We start from the raw sequence: 27,322 nt of genomic DNA, 5'->3' as shown, positions 1-27,322 counted from the left end.
CGAGCAAAACAGACTTTATTAAAATTATTATTGGTCTCACAGCGGCCCACTTGTTGGACTGTACGTGCCCTGATAGACTTGAATTGGTGGTTAGCAGAGCAGACAGTTTGACCCCTGACCCGGGCAACCATCTTCACGGGCCTCTGCTCAGGAGGAATGGATGAATGGAAAGGGTCCTGCTCAAACCGAGTTTGTCTTAACCGCATCGCATTGAACTGAAGAAGTGGTTGTAGGGTGCATTTATACAGACCGGTAATTTCAATAGATTTATTCACTCATTGTGAAAAGTGGTTTCCCTATGATGCGCAACCAATGCTAGCACAGTCCCTTAGTATTTGATGCGATGAGTTAAGTTTTAAAACGGAACCCACCGACACTAACGCCTCATGCGGACGTGAACGTTGTCGTCAACAAGACCTGTGACACCCCCCACATAAACAAGTCCTCTGACAATACAGTAAGTCACATCTATTTATTTTTATTTTATTTTTCTAAATTTAAGGTTCTTGTCGACCACAGTCAAATGTATAGATTATGAATTCACGATAAAGAAAATATTGCAAAATAGGAATCGTAGATTAGAAACAAATAAACACAGTTGACCGTTCACGACGTTGATGGTCATGTTTTTGTCTGTTTCAGCGAACTCTGTTTGTTAGACTGTACTTTATTGAACTTAATTACCAAATTATATCCTAAAGGAGTCTTCATACACTACTACGCCCGTATACACCCGCGACTGTTGTTAAAATACTACTGGTTCTGCACGTTCATCGTTTAGACATCAGAAATATTGTGGACATTGTCCTTGTTCAACGTGTTCAAATTCATTCCATCATCATCAAGATCATCATCATTTAGAGACAAATAAAATATGTTGGCGAAAGAGGTAATGTGACGTATCTTACCTGCCACACAACTCTCTCTGACACTGCTACTTATATATACTTATTATATAAAGCTTGTCTCTTCGTGGTGTCAACCTTTGCCTATCTCTGGCACTACAAACTCTACATTTTCTTACCGTGCATGTGCTTAATGTTTTACTTCCACGAAATCTTTAATGAGACATACAATGTCCGTACATTTAAAATCCTCTAGAACCTGACAGAAAGGTGGCGGATCCATTCGTCGCCACTCGCCCCTTCAAGTTCTTCATCAAAGAATCCCTCAAAAATATTTTTTTTACATATGTCTTACATCTAAAAATATACCCAAGACACAGTTAAATGTGTTCAATCAGACTGTATAATTTCGCATGTCCTGATGTGCTTTTAATTGCATCTGAAATATAAATGATATATGGAGAAATGTATGTGAACCATTACGCAACGAGTTGACAATTGTTTTAGGTATGCCCGTTTGCGCTAAGACGGAACCCGGTCGCAAAAATTGCCACGAGAGGGGCACGAGTCGCTATTCGGCTGGTCCCGAAATAACAGGAGTTGGTCACGAATGGTGGCAGATCAAAACGTAGGCGCCCCCATGAGGCTGCGTAGGGGTGTCCCCGCCAGGCAGTCAGTGGCCCAGTCGTGTAAGGCGCAGCGATTCGCTGTGCAGAGTTGCGTCCCTTAGGCACGCCAGAAACCTATGATTGTGGGTTCGAATCCCGGTTCGCCCAGATTATGTTTCTATGTTTGTCAGCACCCTCCCCGTGCTCGTGGGTTTCACCGAAGTGGTAAACGTCCGAGACCTGTATGAATTCGGGCTTTCCTCCCACATTAAGCTGACACGCCGTGATATGACTGGAATACTGTTAAAAGCGGCGTTAAACCAAACTCACTCACTCACTCAAAATGGGAGAAAATGGCAGGAATGTTGTCGATCAAATCACATAGTGTGTCGCAGTTTATCATGACGAGGGAAATGAGCTTCACACATTATTATACTCTTATAGCGAATCGAACCCAGGCCCTCGACTTGACGCGCCAACGCTTTAACCACTGTGCTACCTCATCGCTCCTGAATCAAGATATATATTTTAAAAAGTTGATTTGTCTTGTTGGCGAGGTGAATTATCAGCTGATTGTCGTGGGCTCATGGTTTATAGTAGAAACGAAGCCAAGACAAAATGCTTGAAAAAGTCTTTTCAAATAATTTTTTGGTTTTGTTTATTTGTTGTTTTAGACCACACTCAGCAATATTTCAGCTTTTTGATAGCCATCTGTAAATAATCGAGGCTGGACCAGACAATTCAGTGGTTGATATCATAAGCATCGATAGATGCAATTTGGATACGATGACATGCATTAACCAAGTCTGCGAACCTCACCACCCCTAACACACACGTTTTACCTTACAGACTGCTGTATCAACGACAACTTCATCATTAGAGACACCATGACGTCAGTGACTGTGGCCGACGCGGGTGGTGACGAGATGACGCTGTCCAATCATAACGGGTACATCTACCCAGATTTCCCCTGTAAAAAAGCTGTCCTCAACATGCCAGCCGTAAAAGTCAGATCTGATGACGTCCTTGTTTGTGCATACCCGAAGTCAGGTAACACGAAATATACCTTTCTTATTAGGAGGAGCGATGGGGTAGCCTCGTGGTCAAAGCGTTCGGTCGTCACGCCAAAGAACCGGGTTCGATTCCTCACTTGGGTACAATGTGTGAAGCCCATTTCTGGTGTCCCCCGCCGTGATATTGCTGGAATATTGCTAAAAGCGGCGTTAAACCATACTCACTCACTCACTATTAGGAGGAGCGATGGTGTAGCCTCGTGGTCAAAGCGTTCGCTCGTCACGCCAAAGAACCGGGTTCGATTCCTCACTTGGGTACAATGTGTGAAGCCCAATCCTGGTGTCCCCCGCCGTGGTAGTGCTGGAATATTGCTAAAGGCGGCGTAAAACCATACTCACTCAGTATACTTATAAGGCACACCATGCCGAAGGTCTGGGTCTTGACTAATGTCGGTTTATAATGCTAGCGACCTGTGAAAATCCGTGGTAGAATAGGTCTCCAGCAACTAATGTTTGCCGTAGAAGGCGACTATGCTTGTCATCGACCCCAATTGCGTGGATCGATACTCATGATATCAATCACTGGATTGCCTGGCCCAGACTCGATTATTTACAGACCGCCGTCATATAGCTGGAATATTGCTGAGTGCGGCGTTAAATAACAAACAAACCAAAAATAACATAAAGAGGTTGTCATCCAGTCTTTACTGTCAATATTGACTATGGTACTATTAGGAAGGCTCATTTACTTTCTATCACTCACGCTACTCACTCACTCACTCACTCACCTTTGCATCTGTAGGGACAAACTGGGTGTGGGAGAAGACTCGCTTACTACTGGCTGGGAAGCTGGATTGTGATGACGTCAGCAAGATGACGCGCATGCTTGAATTCAGGGATGAGGGTGACTATAAGGACCTTCCATCTCCCAGAATCCTCAACTCGCACCAGCTCTTCCGGCAGCTTCCGGTTGACGTGAGCATTAACAAACCTAAAATCATCTATCTAATTCGCAACCCCAAAGACCTGGCAGTGTCTTACTACAACTTCGCAATCAGCATGCCACATTTCAAATACAATGGACAATGGACGAACTACTTGAAGAGCCTTATGGAGGGCAAATGTAAGTAAAAGAAAAAAACACCTATGAATTGCCAAAGGCTGATAAAAATGATCTCACGCTCGTTTCTTTTGATGCAAGCAAACAAACAAATGTGTTGATAACCTGCGGCGCCCTTTTGATATTTCCTTAAAACTGTTTGAGATATCTCTTTCTACGTTAAATGTTCGATTGTCCAGTTATTATCCATTATATCTCCATTCTATTTTGATGAATACCCTCGATCCAGTCGCCACCATAGCCTAATATCGGCATCTTCCCGAGGCAAGGGAGTTAACTGACTATAAAAGTTTCCACCCTTGCCGAACAAGGCTGGAATTCCGGAGTTACGTTTTGGCTGGACTAACGAGTCTATGCATAGTCCAATCAAAACCGTGTAACGAACTAGACATCCGGTTCGAAAACAGCATGGATTTCAACGTGCAGATTTCGGTCGACTGCAGGATTTTGCAAATCTTTTTATGTTTGTGATCAAGGTGCTCAAGTGATTTGATGCACCTCGCGGGGTAAGACCCGTTTTATTACAAAACAGGTCTTGTTTATTGAACAGATCGTCTTGACTGGGCGCCGCCATTATGTATGAAGCAAATGATATGAGTGATGTAATCTGATTGGTCAATAGGAGGGACATGAAAGGGACACAACTCGTAATAGCCACTGGTGGCGTAAAGATCGAGCCACGAAATTACAGCACGAAAGTTCGGCAAGTTTGGAAACTGGACTTTTATAGTCAGTTAACGCCCTTGCCTCGGGAAGATGAAAATCGGAAATGAAGTCACGCCCCCTATGTTACGATCTCTAACATCAACACAGGTTGTCTCACATTCATGAGAGTGCTTTGTTTGGATGTCTGTTTTTAGCATCTCGCCTGGGGATCCAAACGATGCTATGCTTGCGAATAGGTCCATGGTATTTCTAGAAACAGACACTGGATAATTGAGGATATCAGGGTTGGAACTGGTGTATTTTTTCAGTTGACTACGGTTCCTGGTTTGACTACGTGAAGGACTGGGAGGAGGTGAAGAAGACCACTGACGTCCCCATACTGACCATCTATTATGAGAACTTGAAGCAGGTGAGAATCTGCTCTGTGTTTAGTGAGAGAGTGAGGTGGGTTTAATGCCGTTTTTTACAGTATTCCAGTTTTATAACAGCGTGTCAGCTTAATGTGGGAGGAAAGCCTAAAGTGGTGCAGGCCTTAGGCTTGAACCACTTCGGTGAAACCCACGACCACGGGTACGGTGCTGACAAACCTAGAAACATAATCGGGGCGAACCGGGATTTGAACCCACAATCATAGGTTTCTGGCGTGCCCAAGGGACGCAACTCTGCACACCGTTCCCTGGCTAGATACACCGCTCATGGCTAGGGATACCGCAACACTCCTAAAGACACTGCACCCCGGCGAGAGACACAGCAACCCGGCTAGAGACACCGCTCCCTGGCTAGAGACACCACTCCTTGGCTAGAGACACCGCTCCCTGGCTAGAGACACCGCTCCCTGGCTAGAGACACCGCTCCCTGGACAGAGACACCGCTCCCTGGCTAGAGACACCGCTCCCTGGACAGAGACACCGCTCCTTGGCTAGAGACACCGCTCCTTGGCTAAAGACATCGCTCCCTGGCTAGAGACACAGCAACTCGGCTAAAGACACCTCTCCCTGGACAGAGACAACGCTCCCTGGCTAGAAACACCACTCCTTGGCTAGAGACACAGCTCCTTGGCTAGAGACACCGCTCCTGGCTAGAGACACCTCTCCCTGGCTAGAGACACCTCTCCCTGGCTAGAGACACCGCTCCCTGGCTAGAGACAACAACCCGGCTAAAGACACCTCTCCCTGGCTAGAGACACCTCTCCCTGGCTAGAGACACCTCTCCCTGGCTAGAGACACCACTCCCTGGCTAGAGACACCTCTTCCTGGCTAGAGACACCTCTTCCTGGCTAGAGACACCTCTCCCTGGCTAGAGACACCTCTTCCTGGACAGAGACACCGCTCCCTGGCTAGAGACACCACTCCCTGGCTAGAGACACCACTCCCTGGCTAGAGACACCTCTCCCTGGCTAGAGACACCTCTCACTGGCTAGAGACACCTCTCACTGGCTAGAGACACATCTCCCTGGCTAGAGACACCTCTCCCTGGCTAGAGACACCTCTTCCTGGACAGAGACACCTCTCCCTGGCTAGAGACACCTCTCCCTGGCTAGAGACACCTCTCCCTGGCTAGAGACACCACTCCCTGGCTAGAGACACCTCTCCCTGGCTAGAGACACCTCTTCCTGGCTAGAGGCACCTCTCCCTGGCTAGAGACACCTCTCCCTGGCTAGAGACACCTCTCCCTGGCTAGAGACACCTCTTCCTGGACAGAGACACCTCTCCCTGGCTAGAGACACCACTCCCTGGCTAGAGACACCTCTCCCTGGCTAGAGACACCGCTCCTGGCTAGGGATACCGCAACACGGCTAGAGACCGGACTGCACGCCTCTTCATTTCTGTTCCCTGTCAGTTACCAGCTGGACATCGGGCTATGTAGACTTCGTAAACCTGTGGAGATGCCGCCCTGATATACGTCACTATTGGTGCCTATGTTACACCCAGTCGGTGCAACTGCCCATTGTGGGCATTGGACAGTGACGAAAATGAGTTTTAAAATCTCATTCACAGAAGTCAAAAGGACAAAGACCGCGAAAGGTCGTTCTGTTTGTTTGTTTGTTGTTTAACGCCGCACTCAGCAATAGTCCAGCTATATGACAGCGGTCTGTAAATAATCGAGTCTGGACCAGACAATCCAGTGATTGACACCATGAGCATCTATCCACGCAAAAACCAAGTCAGCGAGCCTGACCACCCGATCCCGTTATTCGCCTCTTACGACATGCATTGCTGAAGACCTATTCTACCCCGGATCTTCTCGGGTCGATAGGTCGTTCTGCCGTGACCTGTCATGGAATGTCCTCAGCGGTAGCGAGAAACACAGAAACTCTTTGGGCAGAACAATTACCTGCCCATTGCTGGAATGAGCAAGCTGGTTGTCCATATTGTGAAATATTTGGAGAATTATTTTTCATTCACAAATCTGTAACACATATATACATGTATCTAGATCACTCAGCTATCAGTTTGACAGTAACCATTTGTCCTTTAGCATGTCCCTTGTCACGTGATCATCGAGCGGAGAGGACAATTCAGTATTCTGTCAAATGATGTAGAATGATGACCCTGAAAAATATTTATTCTTATAGCATGTTAAATTTGTCAACTGTTATAAATGTCCTGCTGGTTTGTTATGACAGGATACATTCAGAGAGACAAAGAGACTATGTGAATTCCTGGGTGTTGAAAGAAGTGAAGCTTTTGTCACACAAGTGTGTAACCAGTGCGAGTTTGACTCCCTGAAGAAACTCAAGGCCACATCAAAAGTTACCCGGGATTCAGTTTATAGAAAAGGTAGGCATGGTCGCCGCCAGAAGTGTTTGTGAGTTGGTTGTGTGTCAGTTATGCCATGGTGTGGCAGCTTAATGTCCCTTTGATAAACTTCACAACCCTGTGTAAGATTCTGGGTTGGAATAGGTCCCCAGCAACACAACCTAATGTCCCTGTGGAGATTCTGGATTAGAATAGGTCCCCAGCAACACAACCTAATGTCCCTGTGGAGATTCTGGATTAGAATAGGACCCCAGCAACACAACCTTATGTCCCTGTGGAGATTCTGGATTAGAATAGGTCCCCAGCAACACAACCTAATGACCCTGTGGAGATTCCGGGTTAGAATAGGTCCACAGCAACACAACCTAATGTCCCTGTGGAGATTCTGGATTAGAATAGGTCCCCAGCAACACAACCTAATGACCCTGTGGAGATTCTGGATTAGAATAGGTCCCCAGCAACACAACCTTATGTCCCTGTGAAGATTCTGGATTAGAATAGGTCCCCCGCAACACAACCTTATGTCCCTGTGAAGATTCTGGATTAGAATAGGTCCCCCGCAACACAACCTTATGTCCCTGTGGAGATTCCGGGTTAGAATAGGTCCCCCGCAACACAACCTTATGTCCCTGTGGAGATTCTGGATTAGAATAGGTCCCCAGCAACACAACCCTATGTCCCTATGGAGATTCTGGATTAGAATAGTTCCCCAGCAACACAACCTAATGACCCTGTGGAGATTCCGGGTTAGAATAGGTCCCCCGCAACACAACATTATGTCCCTGTGGAGATTCTGGATTAGAATAGGTCCCCAGCAACACAACCCTATGTCCCTATGGAGATTCTGGATTAGAATAGGTCCCCCGCAACACAACCTTATGTTCCTGTGGAGATTCCGGGTTAGAATAGGTCCACAGCAACACAACCTAATGTCCCTGTGGAGATTCCGGGTTAGAATAGGTCCACAGCAACACAACCTAATGTCCCTGTGGAGATTCCGGGTTAGAATAGGTCCCCAGCAACACAACCTAATGACCCTGTGGAGATTCCGGGTTAGAATAGGTCCACAGCAACACAATTTTATGACCCTGTGGAGATTCCGGGTTAGAATAGGTCCACAGCAACACAACCTTATGACCCTGTGGAGATTCCGGGTTAGAATAGGTCCCCAGCAACACAATTTAATGACCCTGTGGAGATTCCGGGTTAGAATAGGTCCCCAGCAACACAACCTTATGACTCTGTGGAGATTCTGGATTAGAATAGGTCTCTAGCAAACACAGCCTAATGACCCTGTGGAGATTCTGGATTAGAAAAGGTCCCCAGCAACACAACCTAATGACCCTGTGGAGATTCTGGGTTAGAATAAGTCCCCAGCAACACAACCTAATGACCCTGTGGAGATTCTGGATTAGAATAGGTCCCCAGCAACACAACCTAATGACCCTGTGGAGATTCTGGATTAGAATAGGTCCCCAGCAACACAACCTAATGACCCTGTGGAGATTCTGGATTAGAATAGGTCCCCAGCAACACAACCTAATGACCCTGTGGAGATTCTGGATTAGAATAGGTCCCCAGCAACATAACCTTATGACCCTGTGGAGATTCTGGATTAGAATAGGTCCCCAGCAACACAACCTAATGACCCTGTGGAGATTCTGGATTAGAATAGGTCCCCAGCAACACAACCTTATGACCCTGTGGAGATTCTGGATTAGAATAGTTCCCCCGCAACACAACCTAATGACCCTGTGGAGATTCTGGATTAGAATCGTTCCCCAGCAACACAACCTAATGACCCTGTGGAGATTCTGGATTAGAATAGTTCCCCAGCAACACAACCTAATGACCCTGTGGAGATTCTGGATTAGAATCGTTCCCCAGCAACACAACCTTATGACCCTGTGGAGATTCTGGATTAGAATAGTTCCCCCGCAACACAACCTAATGTCCCTTTGGAGATTCTGGATTAGAATAGTTCCCCAGCAACACAACCTAATGTCCCTGTGGAGATTCTGGATTAGAATAGTTCCCCAGCAACACAACCTAATGACCCTGTGGAGATTCTGGGTTAGAATCGTTCCCCAGCAACACAACCTAATGATCCTGTGGAGATTCTGGATTAGAATAGGTCCCCAGCAACACAACCTAATGACCCTGTGGAGATTCTGGATTAGAATAGGTCCCCAGCAACACAACCTTATGACCCTGTGGAGATTCTGGATTAGAATAGTTCCCCCGCAACACAACCTAATGACCCTGTGGAGATTCTGGATTAGAATCGTTCCCCAGCAACACAACCTAATGACCCTGTGGAGATTCTGGATTAGAATAGTTCCCCCGCAACACAACCTAATGACCCTGTGGAGATTCTGGATTAGAATCGTTCCCCAGCAACACAACCTTATGACCCTGTGGAGATTCTGGATTAGAATAGTTCCCCCGCAACACAACCTAATGTCCCTTTGGAGATTCTGGATTAGAATAGTTCCCCAGCAACACAACCTAATGTCCCTGTGGAGATTCTGGATTAGAATAGTTCCCCAGCAACACAACCTAATGACCCTGTGGAGATTCTGGGTTAGAATCGTTCCCCAGCAACACAACCTAATGATCCTGTGGAGATTCTGGATTAGAATAGGTCCCCAGCAACACAACCTAATGTCCCTGTGGAGATTCTGGATTAGAATAGTTCCCCAGCAACACAACCTAATGACCCTGTGAAGATTCTGGGTTAGAATAGGTCCCCAGCAACACAACCTTATGACCCTGTGGAGATTCTGGATTAGAATAGTTCCCCAGCAACACAACCTAATGACCCTGTGGAGATTCTGGATTAGAATAGGTCCCCTGCAACACAACCTGATGATTCCAAGTTAGAATAGGCCCCCATTTGGGTACCTGAAACAGACCCGCCTAGAATGAGGATCGGGCATCCTGATTATGACAGACTGATGACAGACTGATGACAGACTGATGACAGACTGATGACAGACTGATGACAGACGGAATGACAGACTGATGACAGACTGATGACAGACTGATGACAGACTGATGACAGACGGAATGACAGACTGATGACAGACTGATGACAGACTGATGACAGACGGAATGACAGACTGATGACAGACGGAATGACAGACGGAATGACAGACTGATTATGGGACACCGTGCCCCAATGGCGCGGACTGATGGTCGTGCTATCAACCACTGATAAGACTGGCACAGACGGGTGTATTCACTGGCCACAATGGCGCGGACTGATGGTCGTGCTATCAACCACTGATAAGACTGGCACAGACGGGTGTATTCACTGGCCACAATGGTAAAGCTGGATTATTGCTGACTGTGGCATAAAACAACATACAATCGCTCACTGGGTATAGGATGTAACGTATAACCGAATAGTATAAGAAAGTTGATTTCAATCGAAATTTCATTAATGTGATAAATGTATATCAACTCATTTAGGCCTCTATTCAAACATCTACGATTTGCAATCAAATCGGGATTTCCCCTACATCAAGCTGACACGCTGTGATATATACTTCTCAACATTTGATAGGGCACTTCTGTTAATTCTTGATAAGCATACAACAATGTCTCTATCACAAATTGAGAAGTATCCACAAGCACCCACTCATACCCTTGTGATGTTTGTTTTAGGTCAAATTGGCGACTGGAAAAATTGGTTCACCGTAGCCCAAAATGAGTGGTTTGATATGTTATATGCCGAGAAGATGGGAGACTGTCACCTGGATATTAAATACAGTTCGAAGTAAACTTGTTTTAAAGCTTCCAGGAGTTGATACATCCTCAGTTACCCATGGCATTATATCGCCATTCTATTATACAGTAAACTACGGTTATAACGAACTCAAAGGTACCACTAAATTTAGTTCGTTATAGCCGTAGTTTATTATAATCATATATACAACATATATACAGTTAATGGACGGGACCAAAAAAAACAGTTCGTTATATCCGTCAGTTTGTTTTAAGCGTGTTCGTTATAAACGTAGTTTACTGTAGATAGAAAAGGTGGTAGTATTTCAGAGAAGAAAAATTGTTTATGTTAAGCCAAATATATGTGGTCTAGTGGATAGAGCGTGTGGATCAGCGCGGTGGGTCGGCGGTGCGCCGTGTCATATACCAAAAGAAGTTAAAAGATGGTTCTTGTTGTTACCCTGCCTGGCGCTCGGTATTGAGGGGATAAAACAAGGGCGGGTCGGCGCGGTATACTGTGTCTGAGTGGGGTATCCATGTACAACTGCGGCATGGTACCTCAGTGGGCTAGCACTATAAAACCGTCACAAGTCCGAACCAGTACAGGCAGACGCACCTTCGTACATCCGTCGGTATATAACTGCAATAATCCTGGAAGGGACGTGAAACCCCATTTCATTTCTATGGTGGCCAATAAGGGACATGGAGTCTGTTTTTTTTCAATATTTTGATATTTCACTTACTTTTATCGTAAATTTGTAATAAAAATATGTGATAAATCGTGTATAAAGTAGCTATTGAATCGCTGAAATGTGAAGCGAAAATGTCAAAAACTAAAATGGAAATGTCCAAAACAAATAAGTTTTCACCGCGGTGGAAGGAAATACTTTTCTGTATTTTGATTTTAGTTTTTGACATTTTCGTTTTTGTTTTTGACATTTTCATTTTAGTTTTTGACATTTCCATTTTAGTTTTTGACATTTTCGCTTTTCAGCGATTCAGTATCTACTTTATACATGATTTATCACATATTTGTATGACAAATCGTGTTAATTTGCATATGGGCCACCGTACATTTCACTTCCTCTCAACTGTAAACAAACATTATAAAAATAAAAAAGAAACTTGGCTCCTTTCACGGGAGGACATTTTGTGTTTTTTAAAGCAGTGATAGTCCACCCATCTGTAACTGATGACGGTGTCGAGTGTCTTAGTGTGTTGGGGTTAACGCCGCTTTGAACAGCACTTCAAACCTATCACATCGTGTCAGCTGGATTTGGGTTGAAAGTCCAAAGTGATGCTGTTTTTTTAGCTTTGCCACTTTAGTGGAACCAACAAGCACGGACCTGTTGCTTCCAAACCCAGAACCATCGTCAGGGCGAACAGGAACTCGAACCCAACGTCAAAGGTTACTGACACGCCCAAGGACATCGAATAACAAGTACTTACAGGATATTAAACTCGTTCTCACTTCATACCATGTTTGTAACCCGTGAAGATCCGGGGTAGAATAGGGCTTCAGCAACCCATGCTTGCCGTAAGAGGCGACTAACGGCGTCGGGTGGTCAGGCTCGCTGACTTGGTGGATGCATGTCATCGATCCCAATTGCGTGGATCGATACTCATGATATCAATCACTGGATTGTCTGGTCCAGACTCGATTATTTACAGACCGCCGTCATATAGCTGGAATATTGCTGAGTGCGGCGTTCGCCCCAATTATGTTTCTAGGTTTGTCAGCACCATACCCGTGCTCGTGGGTTTCACCTAAGTGGTAAACGTCTGAGACCTGCATCACTTCGGCCTTTCCTCCCACATTAAGCTGACACGCCGCGATATTACTGGAATACTGTTAAAAGCGGCGTTAAATCCAACTCACTCACTCAATGCACGCCCAACTCGACGACAGGCAGAAGATGTGAGACGTCTGATCACAAGAAAAGGGTTTAACGCCATTCTACTCGGAGGGCCTGTGCTACCTCATCCTTGGTATAAGGGCGACCTGGTCGTGCTCTAATTAACGGTCGAGGTCATCCCACAAGTGTTCTATAGGTGATAAGTCTGGTGATTGTGCTGGCCAAGGCAAGACTGTGTGGGGCCTTGTGTTATCTTGTTGAAACAGGGTCCGGACATTCTATTGCAAGAACGGTGGCACAACAGGGTAGAGACACTGGTTAATGTGACGCTGTCCAGTGATGGTTCCTTCCAAAATCACAATGGGTGGATCGATGCTCATGATATCAATCACTGGATTGTCTGGTCCAGACTCGATTATTTACAGACCGCCGTCATATAGCTGGAATATTGCTGAGTGCGGCGTTACACAACAAACAAACAAAAAAAGAGCGTGCTAGTTTGAAATATCACAACAAAGAGGTGGTAGACGTCTTAGTGTTACAAACTTCTCGATCGTGGAAAAGGGTGTGGCGTGGAGTGTGAGTGGAGCGGAGTCCCATGATTCGGAAACCAGATATCAGACAATAATAGGTCAGGTCAAAGGGCGCAAGATAATATATGGTGCAAGCGTCCATTCATTGTGGAGCAATATGACTCAGACACACGCACGACCAGGCTAAGGTGAGCAGTCAACAGTTAGCTTTGAATCTTTCGTTAAAATTGTCCGTAATTTAAGCGTTCAATATATTAGTGCTGTTCAATGTGATCCTTTTTACTTATGAACCACACCGCCCTCGTTTCTGTAGCTCTCTATCTTCCAACAAGTAACTTGGAATGGCGGTTAGTTATGAAGCTACTGCCTATTGTGTAGATATCTCGTGATGATGATGATGTTTGTTGTTTAACGCCGCAATATTCCAGCTACATGACGGTGGTCTGTAAATAATCGAGTCTGGACCAGACAATCCAGTGATTGACATCATGAGCATCGATTTACCCAATTGGGATACGATGACATGCATTAACCAAGTCAGCGAGCCTGACCACCCGATCCCGTTAGTCGCCTCTTACCACAAGCATGGGTTGCTGTAGAAATCTGAGGTTTTACTTTTTGCTGGTAAGACCTGATGATTTGGGTCGCAGTTGGAATTAGTGTTTCAAACTTCCAATGTTCTAAAATCGAGGACAAGAAATGAATCTTTTTTCATTATTGATGGCGGGAATCGAACCTGCAACATCACATGTTAAGTTTTGTAACCCTCTGTTTTCCCACTCGGGTATCAGCAATGTAGTACCTCGAGGCTTCGCTCCTCGGTCTTACGTTGCCGATACCCTCTTGTCTCGGTCTTACTTTCTCGACCATAACCTCAGAGTCCTGCTTTATCCTTTATCTAAAGAGACATCACCTTTGTCATTTAATCGACTATAGGCGAGGGAGGGAGCGGGCGAATTTGGTTTAACTTGGCTTTGAACAGTATTTCAGATGGAGAAAAATTCAATAATTGGATTGTCTGGTCCAGACTCGATTATTTACAGACCGCCGTCATATAGCTGGAATATTGCTGAGTGCGGCGTTAAACAACAAACAAAAACAAACAAACCTTATAAATCCTGTGTCAATTCCATTCAGAAGACGGATAGTGACAATATTGTTTGAAGTGTTATAAAATCCCCGCATTATTTGAGTGAGATTTTTGAGTGAGTGAGTGAGTTGTGTTTAACACCGCTTTTAACAGTATTCCAGTTATATTGCGGCGTGTCAGTCTAATGTGGGAGGAAAGCCCGAAGTGATGCAGGTCTCAGACGTTTACCACTTCGGTGAAACCCATGAGCACGGGTATGGTGCTGACAAACCTAGAAACATAATCTGGGCGAACCGGGATTCGAACCCACAATCATAGGTTTCGGGCGTACCCAAGGGACGCAACTCTGCGCAGCGAATGGCGACGCCTTAGACGACTGCCCCCCCCCCCCCCCCCCCCCCCCCCCCACACACACACACCGATCCAAATGTTCCCCTCTATAAGGTATAATTCGGGGATACTTTCGCCCGATGCTCAAGGAATGATTTAAGAATAGAACAAAGAATTCCTATTTGATTAACATGAGTAAACAGATAATTACGTGATGATTATGTCCTATTGATTACACAGATGTCCGTTGTTGAAATCCCCGACGAAGGCGGAGATGTTGTTACGGCTGTAGACTACAACGGCGTCATATTCCCCAACTTCGACCCCGACATCATCCGCAACATCAGTTCCATCGACATCCGCGACGGCGATATCATCCTTTGTGCCTACCCCAAGTCAGGTACGTTTACATGTGTGATGAACATTATGACATTTTCCCCGTTTATGGTTATGTTTATTCTACGGACATAAAGCAACATCTTCCCGAAGCAAGGGAGTTAACTGACAGTAAAAGTCCAGTTTCTACCCTTGTCGACTCCATGGTCTAATGGTAGAGCGGAAGGTCCGGGGTTCGATCCCCGGCCGCGTCATACCAAAAGACGCTAAAAGATGGTACTTGTTGTTACCCTGTCTGGCGCTTGGCATTTAGGGGGTAAAACAAGGACTGGTCGGCTCGGAGTCAGTATACTGTGTCTGAGTGGGGTATTCATGTTAAACTGCGGCATGATATCTCAGTGTGCTAGCACTATAAATCGGCATCAGTCCGGACTTGTACAAGCAGCCACACACACGCACGTACGCACGCACGTACGCATGCACGTCGCTATATAAGTGCAATAATCTTGGACGCGACGTTAAACCTCATTTCACCTCACCACCTACCCTTGTCGAACCACCAGTGGCTGTTATGAGTTGTATCCCTGTATGTCCTTCCTATTGACCAATCAGATTCCACCTCATATATCGCTTACATTTGCTTCAAACAAAATGGCGGCGCCCAGTGAAGACGATCTGATCGACAATCAAAATCTATATTGTGATAAAACGGGTCTTACTTCGCGATGTGCATCAAATCAGACGAGCACCTTGATTAAAAACACGAAAAGATGTGGAAAATATCTGTTGACGCCCAGTTGGCGGTACACATGGTATGCAAATCCCGCAATCGACCGAAATCTTGGCGCCAGTTTACGAACCGGATGTCGATTTCGTTAAGCGATTTTGGCTGGACTATGCACAGACTCGTTAGTCCAGCCAAAATAACTCCATAATACCAGCCTAGTTCGGCAAGGATGGAAACTGGACTTGTGTAGTCAGTTAACTCCCTTGCCATGGGAAGATGTAAAGCAAGGACGGATGTCCACTTCGTCTAAGGCGAGGCAGAGTTGTGTCCCTTAGCTGCCAAGATCAGCTGGTTTTGCGTGCCGATTATGACCCCTGTTCTTACTGAGCCCGACCAATGGAAATGGGTTTCGCAAAACTGCGAATGCTGGACGTAACATGGCTGTTACCTAAGGCGCTCAAACCTCCCTTATAATACCATGGATATATTTTCACCTGGATATATAACACCAGTAACGTTAAAATGTGTACATGTTGTCGTTTTAAAATAAAAACTTGTCTACGCTATGACGTACAAGCCGTGTACAGCGAAACCCCGTTAATGCGGACGGTATCGCTTCTAGTAAAACAAGCACGGATTACTAAGTATCTCCCTTCGCGTGTATGTTAGCCTTGCTCCAAGGCTGTACTGAAAGATAGGCCCATGGATGTGTAGTAATTCTACCCATTAATTAAGTCTAGATAAGCGGACATTTTAATACGCCAGTCTTTTTTGGATGGACAATTTGTTCTTATTATTATATACTTTAGGAATTATGATTTAAACAAATAATTATTGCCTTCAAGACATGTGCAAGTCTACATGTATGTCGATGTGACCAATAGAATCGTCAAAGGAGGTGTCTCTGTTCCTACAGGTAGTCATTGGATGTGGGAGGTCACTCGGCTGGTACTGGCCGGAAGACTGGACGCTGATGACAGAGACAAGATGCTCACAATGTTGGAGAGGTCGCCGGAGTCTGGATACATCGACCTCCCATCTCCTCGACTCCTCAACACCCACGTGGGAGTCCAACACTTACCCCCAAGTGTCTTTAACAAGAAGGTCAAGGTCGTCTATATATTGAGGAACCCGAAGGACGTCGCAGTTTCGTATTATAATTTTAATAGGTCAGCGCGAGTGCCTTACAAAGGAGAATGGGCGAATTACCTCCGGCCCTTCGCTCAGGGAAAATGTGAGTACACACTGCTTGCCTTAAAGCGAGGAGTATTAGAGAATTTGGAGGGGTTTCCGATTAAAATGGCATTTGTGTAAATTCCCTCAATAAGACAAGCGCCCTTAGGAAAAAGCACGGTCGTGAAATAGTGAGTGAGTGAGTTGGGTTTTACGCCGCTTTTAGCAATATTCCAGCTATATCATGGCGGATGGTCGTCAAATAAATGGCCGTGAATTTAAGAAAGTATGTTGCGCAGGAACACACATACATTAGGAAAGAGAGTATTTACTTTTAATCTTCACGGGCATGCGGGGATTTTATTACACTTCAAACAATATTGTCACTATCCGTCTTCTGAATGGAACTGACACAGGATTTATAAGGTTTGTTTGTTTTTGTTTGTTGTTAAACGCCGCACTCAGCAATATTCCAGCTATATTACGGCGGTCTGTATATAATCGAGTCTGGACCAGACAATCCAGTGATTGACATCATGAACATCGATCTACGCAATTGGGATACGGAGACATGCAGAGAGAGAGAGAGAGAGAGAGAGAGAGAGAGAGAGAGAGAGAGAGAGAGAGAGAGAGAGAGAGAGAGAGAGAGAGAGAGAGAGACCCGGCTTCGATTCCCCACATGCTCACAATGTGCGCGAAATAATATTGCTGGAAACCTAGTACAGGCGTAATAAAAACACTTTATACTCACACATACAAAATCGGGGGAAGTGATGCAGGTCTCAGACGTTTACCACTTCGGTGAAACCCATGAGCACGGGTTTGGTGCTGACAAACCTAGAAACATAATCGAGGCGAACCGGGATTCGAACCCACAATCATAGGTTTCTGGCGTGCCCAAGGGACCCAACTCTGCACAGCGAATCGCGGCGCCTTAGACCACTTGGCTACCCGTGCCCCCGTCGTCGAAAGTAACTTACGTAATCATCATTGTCTTTGATGTATTCAGTATCGCCGTCAGTCACTGTGGGTATTCTGGGGTTGGAAAGTCCCCCGGGCACGGGGGTGACGCGACAGGCGACAAAATGGGGATCGTATGGTCAGGCTCGATGACTTGCTGATTGTGTGTCTTCGCATCCCGACGGTCGTTGCTAATTCCGTCATCTGGTTTGTCTGGTCAAGATTCGACGTTTTACAGTCCATCGTGATATAGCAGAACCCTTTCTGACAATACACTAAGAACAGTAGCGTAGGGACCCGTGAAGATCCCGGGTAGAATTGGTCTTAAGCATCCCGTGCTGTCCGTAAAAGGCGACTAGTGAGTGAGTGAGTTTGATTTTACGCAGCTTTTAGCAATATTCCAGCAATATCACGGCGGGGGTCGCCAGAAATGGGCTTCACACATTGTACCCATGTCGGGAATCGAACCCGCGTTTTCAGCGTGACGAGCGAACGCTTTAACCACCAGACTACCCGACCGCCCCGTAAAAGGCGACTAACGTGGTCGGATGGTCAGGCTAGCTGAGTTGCATGTCATCGTATCCCAACTGCGTGGATCGATGCTCATGATGTCAATCACTGGATTGTCTGGTCCAGGCTCCATTATTTACAGACCGCCATCATATAGCATGAATATTGCTGAGTGCGGCGTTAAACAACAAACAAACAGTAGCGTAGGAGTGAGTGAGTGTCTATGGTTTTACGCCGCTTTTAGCAATATTCCAGCAATATCACGGCGGGGGACACCAGAAATGGGCTTCACACATTGTGCCCATGTCGGGAATCGAACCCGGGTCTTTGGCGTGACGAGCGAACGGTTTAACCACTAGGCTACCCGACCGCCCCAGTAGCGTAAGAGACTGTGCATTGTGTCTTAGAAATTCATAATTACATAATATATTTGACATGGCGCCTTACATTTCAGTCCAGTACGGGTCGTGGTTCGATTCTGTTCGGGAGTGGGAGGAGGTTAAAAGGACGCACCCGGCCCTTCAGATACACACCCTGTTTTATGAAGATGTCAAAGAGGTCAGATTGTCACCCTTATCACTTACTGACCTAATATGCTACAATTCGCGGTGTCGAGTTGCCTCCCTTAGATGTACAAGGATCAGAGAATCGCCGATTATGCTTGTCTGGCAGCTCTATACCCTTCCCCGGGGTTTCACAAAAATAATCAACATCCTTTGGGTCTTTTTTAACACATTAGTGAGTGAGTGAGTTGGGTTTAACGCAGCAATTAACAGTATTCCAGTTATTTCACGGCGTGTCAGCTTAATGTGGGAGGAAAGCCCCAAGTGATGCAGGTCTCAGACGTTTACCACTTCAGGTATGGTGCTGACAAACCTAGAAACATAATCGGAGCGAACCGGGATTCGAACCCACAATCATTGATTTTTGACGTGCCGAAGGGACACAACTCTGCACAGCGAATCGCGGCGCCTTAGATGACTGGACCACCTGTGCCCACCTCATGCTTGTCGTACGAGGCGAGTAACGGGATCGGGTGGGCAGGCTCGCTGATATTTTTTATGAATGTCATCGTATCCAAAATTGTTTAGATCGATGCTCGTGATGTCAATCACTGGATTGTCTGGTCCAGACTAGATTATTTACAGATCGCCGTCATATAGCCGGAATATTGCTGAGTGCGGCGTTAAACAACAAACAAATCAGAAAAGAGGTCGTCCGTTGCTACGCCAGTATCATTGCACAAGAGCACGGTGAAGATTTAGCTAATCTCTCGTATATACCTGTAATCTATTCTTATTATATCATCGTGTTTCCTATGCTGTACAGTATGTAGGCCCACCTCGCTATTTCTGTAAAACAGCTTTGAGCGCGACTCACTCACTAACTGACTCACATCATCTTTTTACATAACTGAACACCTTGTATACCTACTGTTTCGCAGTGGAAGACTAAACTAAACTAAACATGAACTTACCTTTCAATCAACTAAACGTGAAATCCCCTTGTAATCAACTAAACGTGAAATCCCCTTATAATCAACTAAACGTGAAATCCCCTTATAATCAACTAAACGTGAAATCCCCTTGTAATCAACTAAACAATGAAAATGTGATAAGATCAAATGAAATGGATTTGAAACTAAAAGTGAAGTTGCCGTATGGTAACAATGTAAATGGGTAACTCTCTCAACTATTTCTATTCTGTTCTATTCTATTTCTGTAATATTCTAATTCACTATTTGCTAACTTAGAGAGAGATATCCATTTACTCCTTGCCCATATGAATGCCAGAAGACAACTGAAAAAATCTGTTTCTAGAGCATGCGCATTTTGCGCTCATCCAGCAAGAAGCACGTGCTGCATGCCAACTTTAACGCTTTCCGCGAAGCTGTTGTGTACCAATGCGTCAACCACTGTGTCCAGGAACATGAAACTTGTTCCCGGACAATTGTTCCCGGACGCTTCAGAACACCTACCCTTGAAGATCCGGGGTAGAATAGGTCTTCAGCACCCCATGCTTGCCGTAAAAAGTGACTATGCTTGTCGTAAAAGGCGACTAACGGGATCGGGTGGTCAGGCTCGCTGACTTGGTTGATGCATGTCATCGATCCCAATGGCGTGGATCGATGCTCATGATATTAATCACTGGATTGTGTGGTCCAGACTCGATTATTTACAGACCGCCGTCATATAGCTGGAATATTGCTGAGTGCGGCGTTAAAGAACAAACAAAAACAAACAAACCTTATAAATCCTGTCTCAATTCCATTCTGAAGATGGATAGTGACAATATTGTTTGAAGTGTAATAAAATCCCCGCATTATTTGCGGGATTGTGAATAGAAGATTTTTGAACAGTTTAACATGATTAAATGATAATTAATGCCAGAAAGACGCATTATGCTAAAATGAAACCGTATCGAGACATAATTCTTCAAATTAAACGTATATTTATTTGATCTTACCAAGAATCCAGTGCGGGAGGCGAAGAGACTGTCTGTATTCCTTGGCGTGGAGAGGAGCGAGGAATACCTGGAGCACGTGTGTCGCACGTGCAGCTTTGACAACATGAAGGCAAATGCTGCATCCGCACGTGCTGCCAAAGCATACAGAAAAGGTCAATTTACATTTCTATCAAGACTACAGTGAAGCATTGTCTTTACGCACAAGGGACCGTTGAGATATGTTGGTTAATCGAAATTTAAATACAAAACATGAAATAACAGTGATGTGTAGCTTGGAATTATCTTCACCAGAATGGTTGTAGGTACAGTTACTGTAGATATACCACGGCTTGGGTCTCCTGGATACCCGTTATAAACAAAAGAGCGCCACAGAGCGTTGTCGGAAAATGAAAATGGTATCAGTTTTTAAGGCAAGAAATCGACCCGAGAAGCCGCTACCGGTGTGTGATGGAGATAAAATACACAATTTGTCATTTTGGGTAAAATACTTCACCAGCTTGTGGTTACAACGTTCCTCAGTCACCCATTAACACATACGACCGAATTGGTCCTCAGCAACCCATGCATATGCTTGTCGTAAGTGGCGTCTAACGGGATCGGGTAGGTCTTCAGCAACCCATGCTTGTCGTGAGTGGCGAGTAACGGGATCGGGTAGGTCTTCAGCAACCCATGCTTGTCGTAAGTTGCGACTAACGGGATCGGGTAGGTCTTCATGAACCTATGCTTGTCGTAAGTGGAGGGTAACGGAATCGGGTAGGTCTTCGGCAACCCATGCTTGTCGTAAGTGGCGACTAACGGGATCGGGTAGGTCTTCAGCAACCCATGCTTGTCGTAAGTGGTGACTAACGGGATCGGGTAGGTCTTCAGGAACCTATGCTTGTCGTAAGTGGCGAGTAACGGAATCGGGTAGGTCTTCTGAAACCCATGCTTGTCGTAAGTAGCGTCTAACGGGATCGGGTAGGTCTTCTGAAACCAATGTTTGTCGTAAGTGGTGACTACCGGGATCGGGTAGGTCTTCAGGAACCTATGCTTGTCGTAAGTGGCGAGTAACGGGATCGGGTAGGTCTTCTGAAACCCATGCTTGTCGTAAGTGGCGACTAAGGCGATCGAGTAGGTCTTCGGCAACCCATGCTTGTCGTAAGTGGTGACTAACGGGATCGGGTATGTCTTCAGCAACCTATGCTTGTCGTAAGTGGCGACTAACGGGATCGGGTAGGTCTTCAGCAACCCATGCTTGTCGTAAGTGGCGATTAAGGCGATCGAATAGGTCTTCGGCAACCCATGCTTGTCGTAAGTAGCGTCTAACGGGATCGGGTAGGTCTTCGGCAACCCATGCATGTCGTAAGAGGCGACTAAGGGGATCTGGTAGGTCTTCAGCAACCCATGCTTGTCGTAAGAGGCGACTAACGGGATCGGGTAGGTCTTCGGCAACCCATGCTTGTCGTAAATGGCGACTAACGGGATCGGCTAGGTCTTTAGCAACCCATGCTTGTCGTAAGAGGCGACTAATCGGGGGGTAAGGCTCGAGGACTTGGTTGCTTGTCATCGTATTCCAGTTACGTAGATCGATGCTCATGATGTTAATCACTGGATTGTCTGGTTCAATTTATTTACAGACCGCCATATAGCTGGAATATTGCTGAGTGCGGCGTTGATCAACAAACAAAAATATACGACCGCTGCACGATGTAGTCTCTATTTTTAACCAACGAATGAAGACACGACATAGTTCCAACGAGGAGGGAAACCAAGGACCAATGAGCGATCGCATTCCACCTGTGTCACTCTGCTCGACGGAAATGCCCGAACGGGAGATTGACGTCTGTGGTATCTGCTTCATATACACTTCAATGTCTGGCCGTGTTAGGGTTCAGACTGAAAGCTCCTTCCTCCAGACAATATTTAGAACGGCAGGATATTACTACGTACTTGTCAATCTGGACGTTTCAGTGGGAACGGTATCGTCTGGATTAACGTAGCAATGTATGACTTTTACATATTTGGAGTTCTTCAACTTTCAAGGCCTATGATTTGCTTTATGCTTATATCGCATAATTCATGACAATATTATTTTCAAACTTGTGGGGTAGACGGGACTATACAGAACGCTTTTTATATAAGGACGAGCCACTGAATATTCTGGGGAGGACCTGGAATATTCTTTTACAAAAATCACTTTTTTTAACAAATATCTGGAAAGTAAGGTATCTTAAGGTTTAACCCCATAACATGTGTTTTAAAGCATTGTTCAGCTCCTTCATTCACAGAAAGACATGCTTCTTGCATATTTGTTACATATTTCCAGGTGAAGTGGGCGACTGGAAGAACTGGTTCACTGTGGCCCAGAACGAGTGGTTCGACCAGCTGTACCAGGAGAAGATGGCGGACTGCAAGCTACAGTTCCGCTATTCGTTGGACGCGTCTGAATAATGAGTTGGATTTAACGCCGTTTTTAACAGAATTCCAGTTTTATCGCGGCGTGTCAGCTTAATGTGGGAGGAAGGCCAGAAATGATGCAGGTCTCGGACATTTACTACTTTGGTGAAACTCACAAGCACGGGTATGGTGCTGACAAACCTAGAAACATAATCGGGGCGAACCGGGATTCGAACCCACAATCATAGGTTTCTGGCACAGCGAATCGCGGCGCCTTAGACGAGTGGGCAAACCCGTGCCCCCGCGTCTGAATATACATATGCACATTATATTAGAGCTTCAATTGGACAGGGTCCACTGAACGGTTACATAGTCCAAGTTATGAGGATCTTAAATAGTTACAGCCAGCCCGTTAGAAACTGCCCCATCCAGAAAACAATCAGGCCTGCCGTGTCCATGTACACTACAAGGGCAGATAACTCTAGTTCTAGCACAAAACCATTCTGAAAAACTCCACTCACTGCTGTTGTTTTTTGTTCAAACACTTGCTATTTTTCACTTGTAGTTCAGTTCCTGCCACTTGTAATTACTTCATATATAACGACAACAATTCCCACCGCCAGTAGACCGCCTCCGTGGTCTAGTGGTAGAGCGTCCGCCCGGAGAGCGGAAGGTCCGGGGTTCGATCCCCGGCCGCGTCATACCAAAAGACGCTAAAAGATGGTACTTGTTGTTACCCTGCCTGGCGGTCGGCATTAAGGGGCTAAAACAAGGACTGGTCGGCTCGGTGTCAGTTTACTGTGTTTGAGTGGGGTATTCATGTTAAACTGCGGCATGGTATCTCAGTGAGCTAGCACTATAAATCGGCATCAGTCCGGACTAGTACAAGCAGCCACACAAACACATACTCGTTCATGCAAGTCGCTATATAAGTGCAATAATCTTGGACGCGACGTTAAACCCAATTTCACCTCACCTCACCCCACCGCCAGTAACATCACTTACACAGAATGTACACTGGTTATGAGGTTCTTCAGACAACTTGTGTTGGTAAGGTAGGAGTGTTTTATACTAGCGGGAAAAAGTGCTTCACATATACTGGTCAAAATGCTATTTTATTGAAAATAACATAATATTTGGCCATTCGTCTGATCAATGTTTCATCATAACAAAACCCATACTTGGAAACAGGTGACAGAGCGACGCGCACCAAAAGAGAGGTGGTGTAACAACATAATTAACAATGTCAGTATCGGGTGTCACCACCAGTTGCGTTGATACAGGCGAGGCAGCGGCTGTGCATTGAAGACGATGATAGAAAACATCCACGGGGATGTTGTTCCAAATGTCAACCAAAGATTGCCTAACTGAGCAGCGTTACCGGCTGGTTCTGGTCCTGTCGTAGGCGTTGGCCTATCTCATCCCAGACATGTTCCATGGGGGAGAGGTCTGGAGAAACAGCCGATCATGGTAGTAAAACAATGTTATGCTCCCTCAAAATGTCTGAGGACATTATCCTGCTGCAACGTGACGTTACGTCCCTGCATTTGCACAACAGGTGGAACCTGCTTTCGAACGATGTCGTCCCGGTAGCGAACGCCATTCAAATTGCCATTAACGACGATGTGTTGTGTTCTCCCATAAGTTGTCTCCCATGAGTTGTGATGTCACCCCATACCATTACACTAACGCCGTTGAGTAACGCAAGCTTCGTTAAACGGTCTCCTAGACGCTTACAGACCCTTGCACTACCATCAGACTGTCGAGATGAAACCTAGAACCACTTGTGAAGAGTATACTGTCCCAGTGTTCTCTTCTGAACCTGGGGCACGGGTGGCCCAGTCGTCTAAGGCGCCGCGATTCGCTGTGCAGAGTTGCGTCCCTTGGACACGCCAGAAACCTATGATTGTGGGTTCGAATCCCGGTTCGCCCCAATTATGTTTCTAGGTTTGTCAGCACCCTCCCCGTGCTCGTGGGTTTCACCGAAGTGGTAAACGTCTGAGACCTGCATCACTTCGGGCTTTCCTCCCACATTAAGCTGACACGCTGCGATATAACTGGAATACTGTTAAAAGCGGCGTTAAATCCAACTCACTCACTCACTCACTCTTCTGAACCTCGGATACTTTCAGTACCAAGCTAGGCGAGCCTTACCGTAACTTGGAAACAGAACTGGGCGTATCGCTGGACGTCGGGGCCGGATGCTGTGCTCCCTCAACCGGTTGCGTACGGTTTTGCCACTAATTGGCCTTCAGCAACCCATGCTTGCCGTACAAGGCGACTATGCTTGTCGTGAGAGGCGACTAACGGGATCGGGTGGTCAGGCTCGCTGACTTGGTTGATATGTATATATCATCGTCATGATCGATGCTCATGATGTCAATCACTGGACTGTCTGGTCCAGACTCGATTATTTACAGACCGCCGTCATAGCTGGAATATTGCTGAGTGCGGCGTTAAACAAGAAACAAAACAAACAAATAGTTTCAACCAAGGAATTGTCCGAGCTGTTAATGTGGCAGTTTGGTATCGATTACGTGGATGCACCAACCGAATACGGTTGTCTTGTTGGAACGCCATTCATGAGTGTTTCTCTGTTGTACATAACCTCTCCAAAGAGATTATATTGTGTTTCAATAAACATTATGATGTCTGGCAACTTCGTTTTGAGCAATTCCTGTCATACCGTAGCATTGCTTAAAATTATTTATTAACAAAGGTTTTATCATTACCAGGTACTCAAACAATCACTAAGTGCTGCCCACAATAACAAAAAATACTATGTGTATGAGCATCATGCTCCAAAGAAACACGACCGCCTCCGTGGTCCAGTAGTAGAGCGTCCTCCCGGAGAGCGGAAGGTCCGGGGTTCGATCCCCGGCCACGTCATACCAAAAGACGTTAAAAGATGGTACTTGTTGTGTGAAGAATGAACGTCCTGAAGTCACTTTCCGCATGGCGTATGTACGGTGTAGTGGGGATCTACGTGTGGAACTTCCCACCTGGCGTATGTACGATGTGGTGGGGATCCACGTGTGGTACTTCCCACCTGGCGTATGTACGATGTAGTGGGGATCTACGTGTGATACTTCCCACCTGGCGTATGTACGATGTAGTGGGGATCTACGTGTGATACTTCCCACCTGGTGCAACTACGGTGTAGTGGGGATCTACGTGTGGTACTTCCCACCTGGCGTATGTACGATGTAGTGGGGATCCACGTGTGGTACTTCCCACCTGGCGTATGTACGATGTAGTGGGGATCCACGTGTGATTCTTCCCACCTGGCGTATGTACGATGTAGTGGGGATCTACGTGTGGTACTTCCCACCTGGCGTATGTACGATGTAGTGGGGATCTACGTGTGGTACTTCCCACCTGGCGTATGTACGATGTAGTGGGGATCTACGTATGGTACTTCCCACCTGGCGTATGTACGGTGTAGTGGGGATCTACGTGTGGTACTTCCCACCTGGCGTATGTACGATGTAGTGGGGATCTACGTATGGTACTTCCCACCTGGCGTATGTACGGTGTAGTGGGGATCTACGTGTGGTACTTCCCACCTGGCGTATGTACGATGTAGTGGGGATCTACGTGTGGTACTTCCTACCTGGCGTATGTACGGTGTAGTGGGGATCTACGTGTGGTACTTCCCACCTGGCGTATGTACGATGTAGTGGGGATCCACGTGTGATTCTTCCCACCTGGCGTATGTACGATGTAGTGGGGATCTACGTGTGGTACTTCCCACCTGGTGCAACTACGATGTAGTGGGGATCTACGTGTGGTACTTCCCACCTGGTGCAACTACGGTGTAGTGGGGATCTACGTGTGATACTTCCCACCTGGCGTATGTACGATGTAGTGGGGATCTACGTGTGGTACTTCCCACCTGGTGCAACTACGGTGTAGTGGGGATCTACGTGTGGTACTTCCCACCTGGCGTATGTACGATGTAGTGGGGATCCACGTGTGGTACTTCCCACCTGGCGTATGTACGATGTAGTGGGGATCTACGTGTGATACTTCCCCCTCGCGTATGTACGATGTAGTGGGGATCTACGTGTGGTACTTCCCACCTGGTGCAACTACGGTGTAGTAGGTATCTACGCGTGATACTTCCCGCCTTGTGCAACTACGGTGTAGAATGTATCTACGCGTGGTACTTCCCGCCTGGTGCAACTACGGTGACGTAGGTATCTACGCGTGATACTTCCCGCCT

The 27,322-nt window shown here is 46.1% G+C and overlaps 2 protein-coding genes across 2 annotated transcripts; both read left to right on the top strand.

Annotated features, from left to right (window-relative positions):
• Window positions 1-216: 216 nt before the first annotated feature.
• LOC124133443 (sulfotransferase 1A1-like) lies at window positions 217-11,876 on the top strand. The gene is made up of 6 exons (XM_046497876.2): window positions 217-457; window positions 2,303-2,503; window positions 3,269-3,589; window positions 4,561-4,661; window positions 6,879-7,032; window positions 10,681-11,876. The coding sequence occupies exons 2-6, from the start codon at window positions 2,341-2,343 to the stop codon at window positions 10,794-10,796; spliced, it is 855 nt and encodes a 284-aa protein (XP_046353832.1). The 5' UTR covers window positions 217-457; window positions 2,303-2,340; the 3' UTR covers window positions 10,797-11,876.
• A 1,369-nt stretch (window positions 11,877-13,245) lies between these two features.
• LOC124133357 (sulfotransferase 1A1-like) lies at window positions 13,246-23,273 on the top strand. Its single transcript, XM_046497733.2, has 6 exons — window positions 13,246-13,317; window positions 14,790-14,949; window positions 16,529-16,846; window positions 18,710-18,813; window positions 20,726-20,873; window positions 23,027-23,273. The coding sequence occupies exons 2-6, from the start codon at window positions 14,790-14,792 to the stop codon at window positions 23,149-23,151; spliced, it is 855 nt and encodes a 284-aa protein (XP_046353689.1). The 5' UTR covers window positions 13,246-13,317; the 3' UTR covers window positions 23,152-23,273.
• Window positions 23,274-27,322: the final 4,049 nt, after the last annotated feature.

This window comes from Haliotis rufescens, unplaced genomic scaffold, assembly GCF_023055435.1.
Source record: "Haliotis rufescens isolate VD_foot unplaced genomic scaffold, xgHalRufe1.0.p SCAF_21, whole genome shotgun sequence".
Lineage (NCBI taxonomy): Eukaryota > Metazoa > Mollusca > Gastropoda > Lepetellida > Haliotidae > Haliotis > Haliotis rufescens.
This window is presented reverse-complemented; position numbering and strand designations above follow the sequence as displayed.

Excerpts from the sequence above, each read along its gene's own strand:
- LOC124133443 (XM_046497876.2), top strand. The coding sequence starts at position 2,341 with ATGACGTCAGTGACTGTGGCCGACGCGGGTGGTGACGAGATGACGCTG. Across the intron at positions 2,504-3,268 it reads TTGTGCATACCCGAAGTCAG|GGACAAACTGGGTGTGGGAG; the intron begins GTAACACGAAAT and ends TTGCATCTGTAG. Across the intron at positions 7,033-10,680 it reads GGATTCAGTTTATAGAAAAG|GTCAAATTGGCGACTGGAAA; the intron begins GTAGGCATGGTC and ends TGTTTGTTTTAG.
- LOC124133357 (XM_046497733.2), top strand. The coding sequence starts at position 14,790 with ATGTCCGTTGTTGAAATCCCCGACGAAGGCGGAGATGTTGTTACGGCT. Across the intron at positions 18,814-20,725 it reads TTTATGAAGATGTCAAAGAG|AATCCAGTGCGGGAGGCGAA; the intron begins GTCAGATTGTCA and ends GATCTTACCAAG. Across the intron at positions 20,874-23,026 it reads TGCCAAAGCATACAGAAAAG|GTGAAGTGGGCGACTGGAAG; the intron begins GTCAATTTACAT and ends ACATATTTCCAG.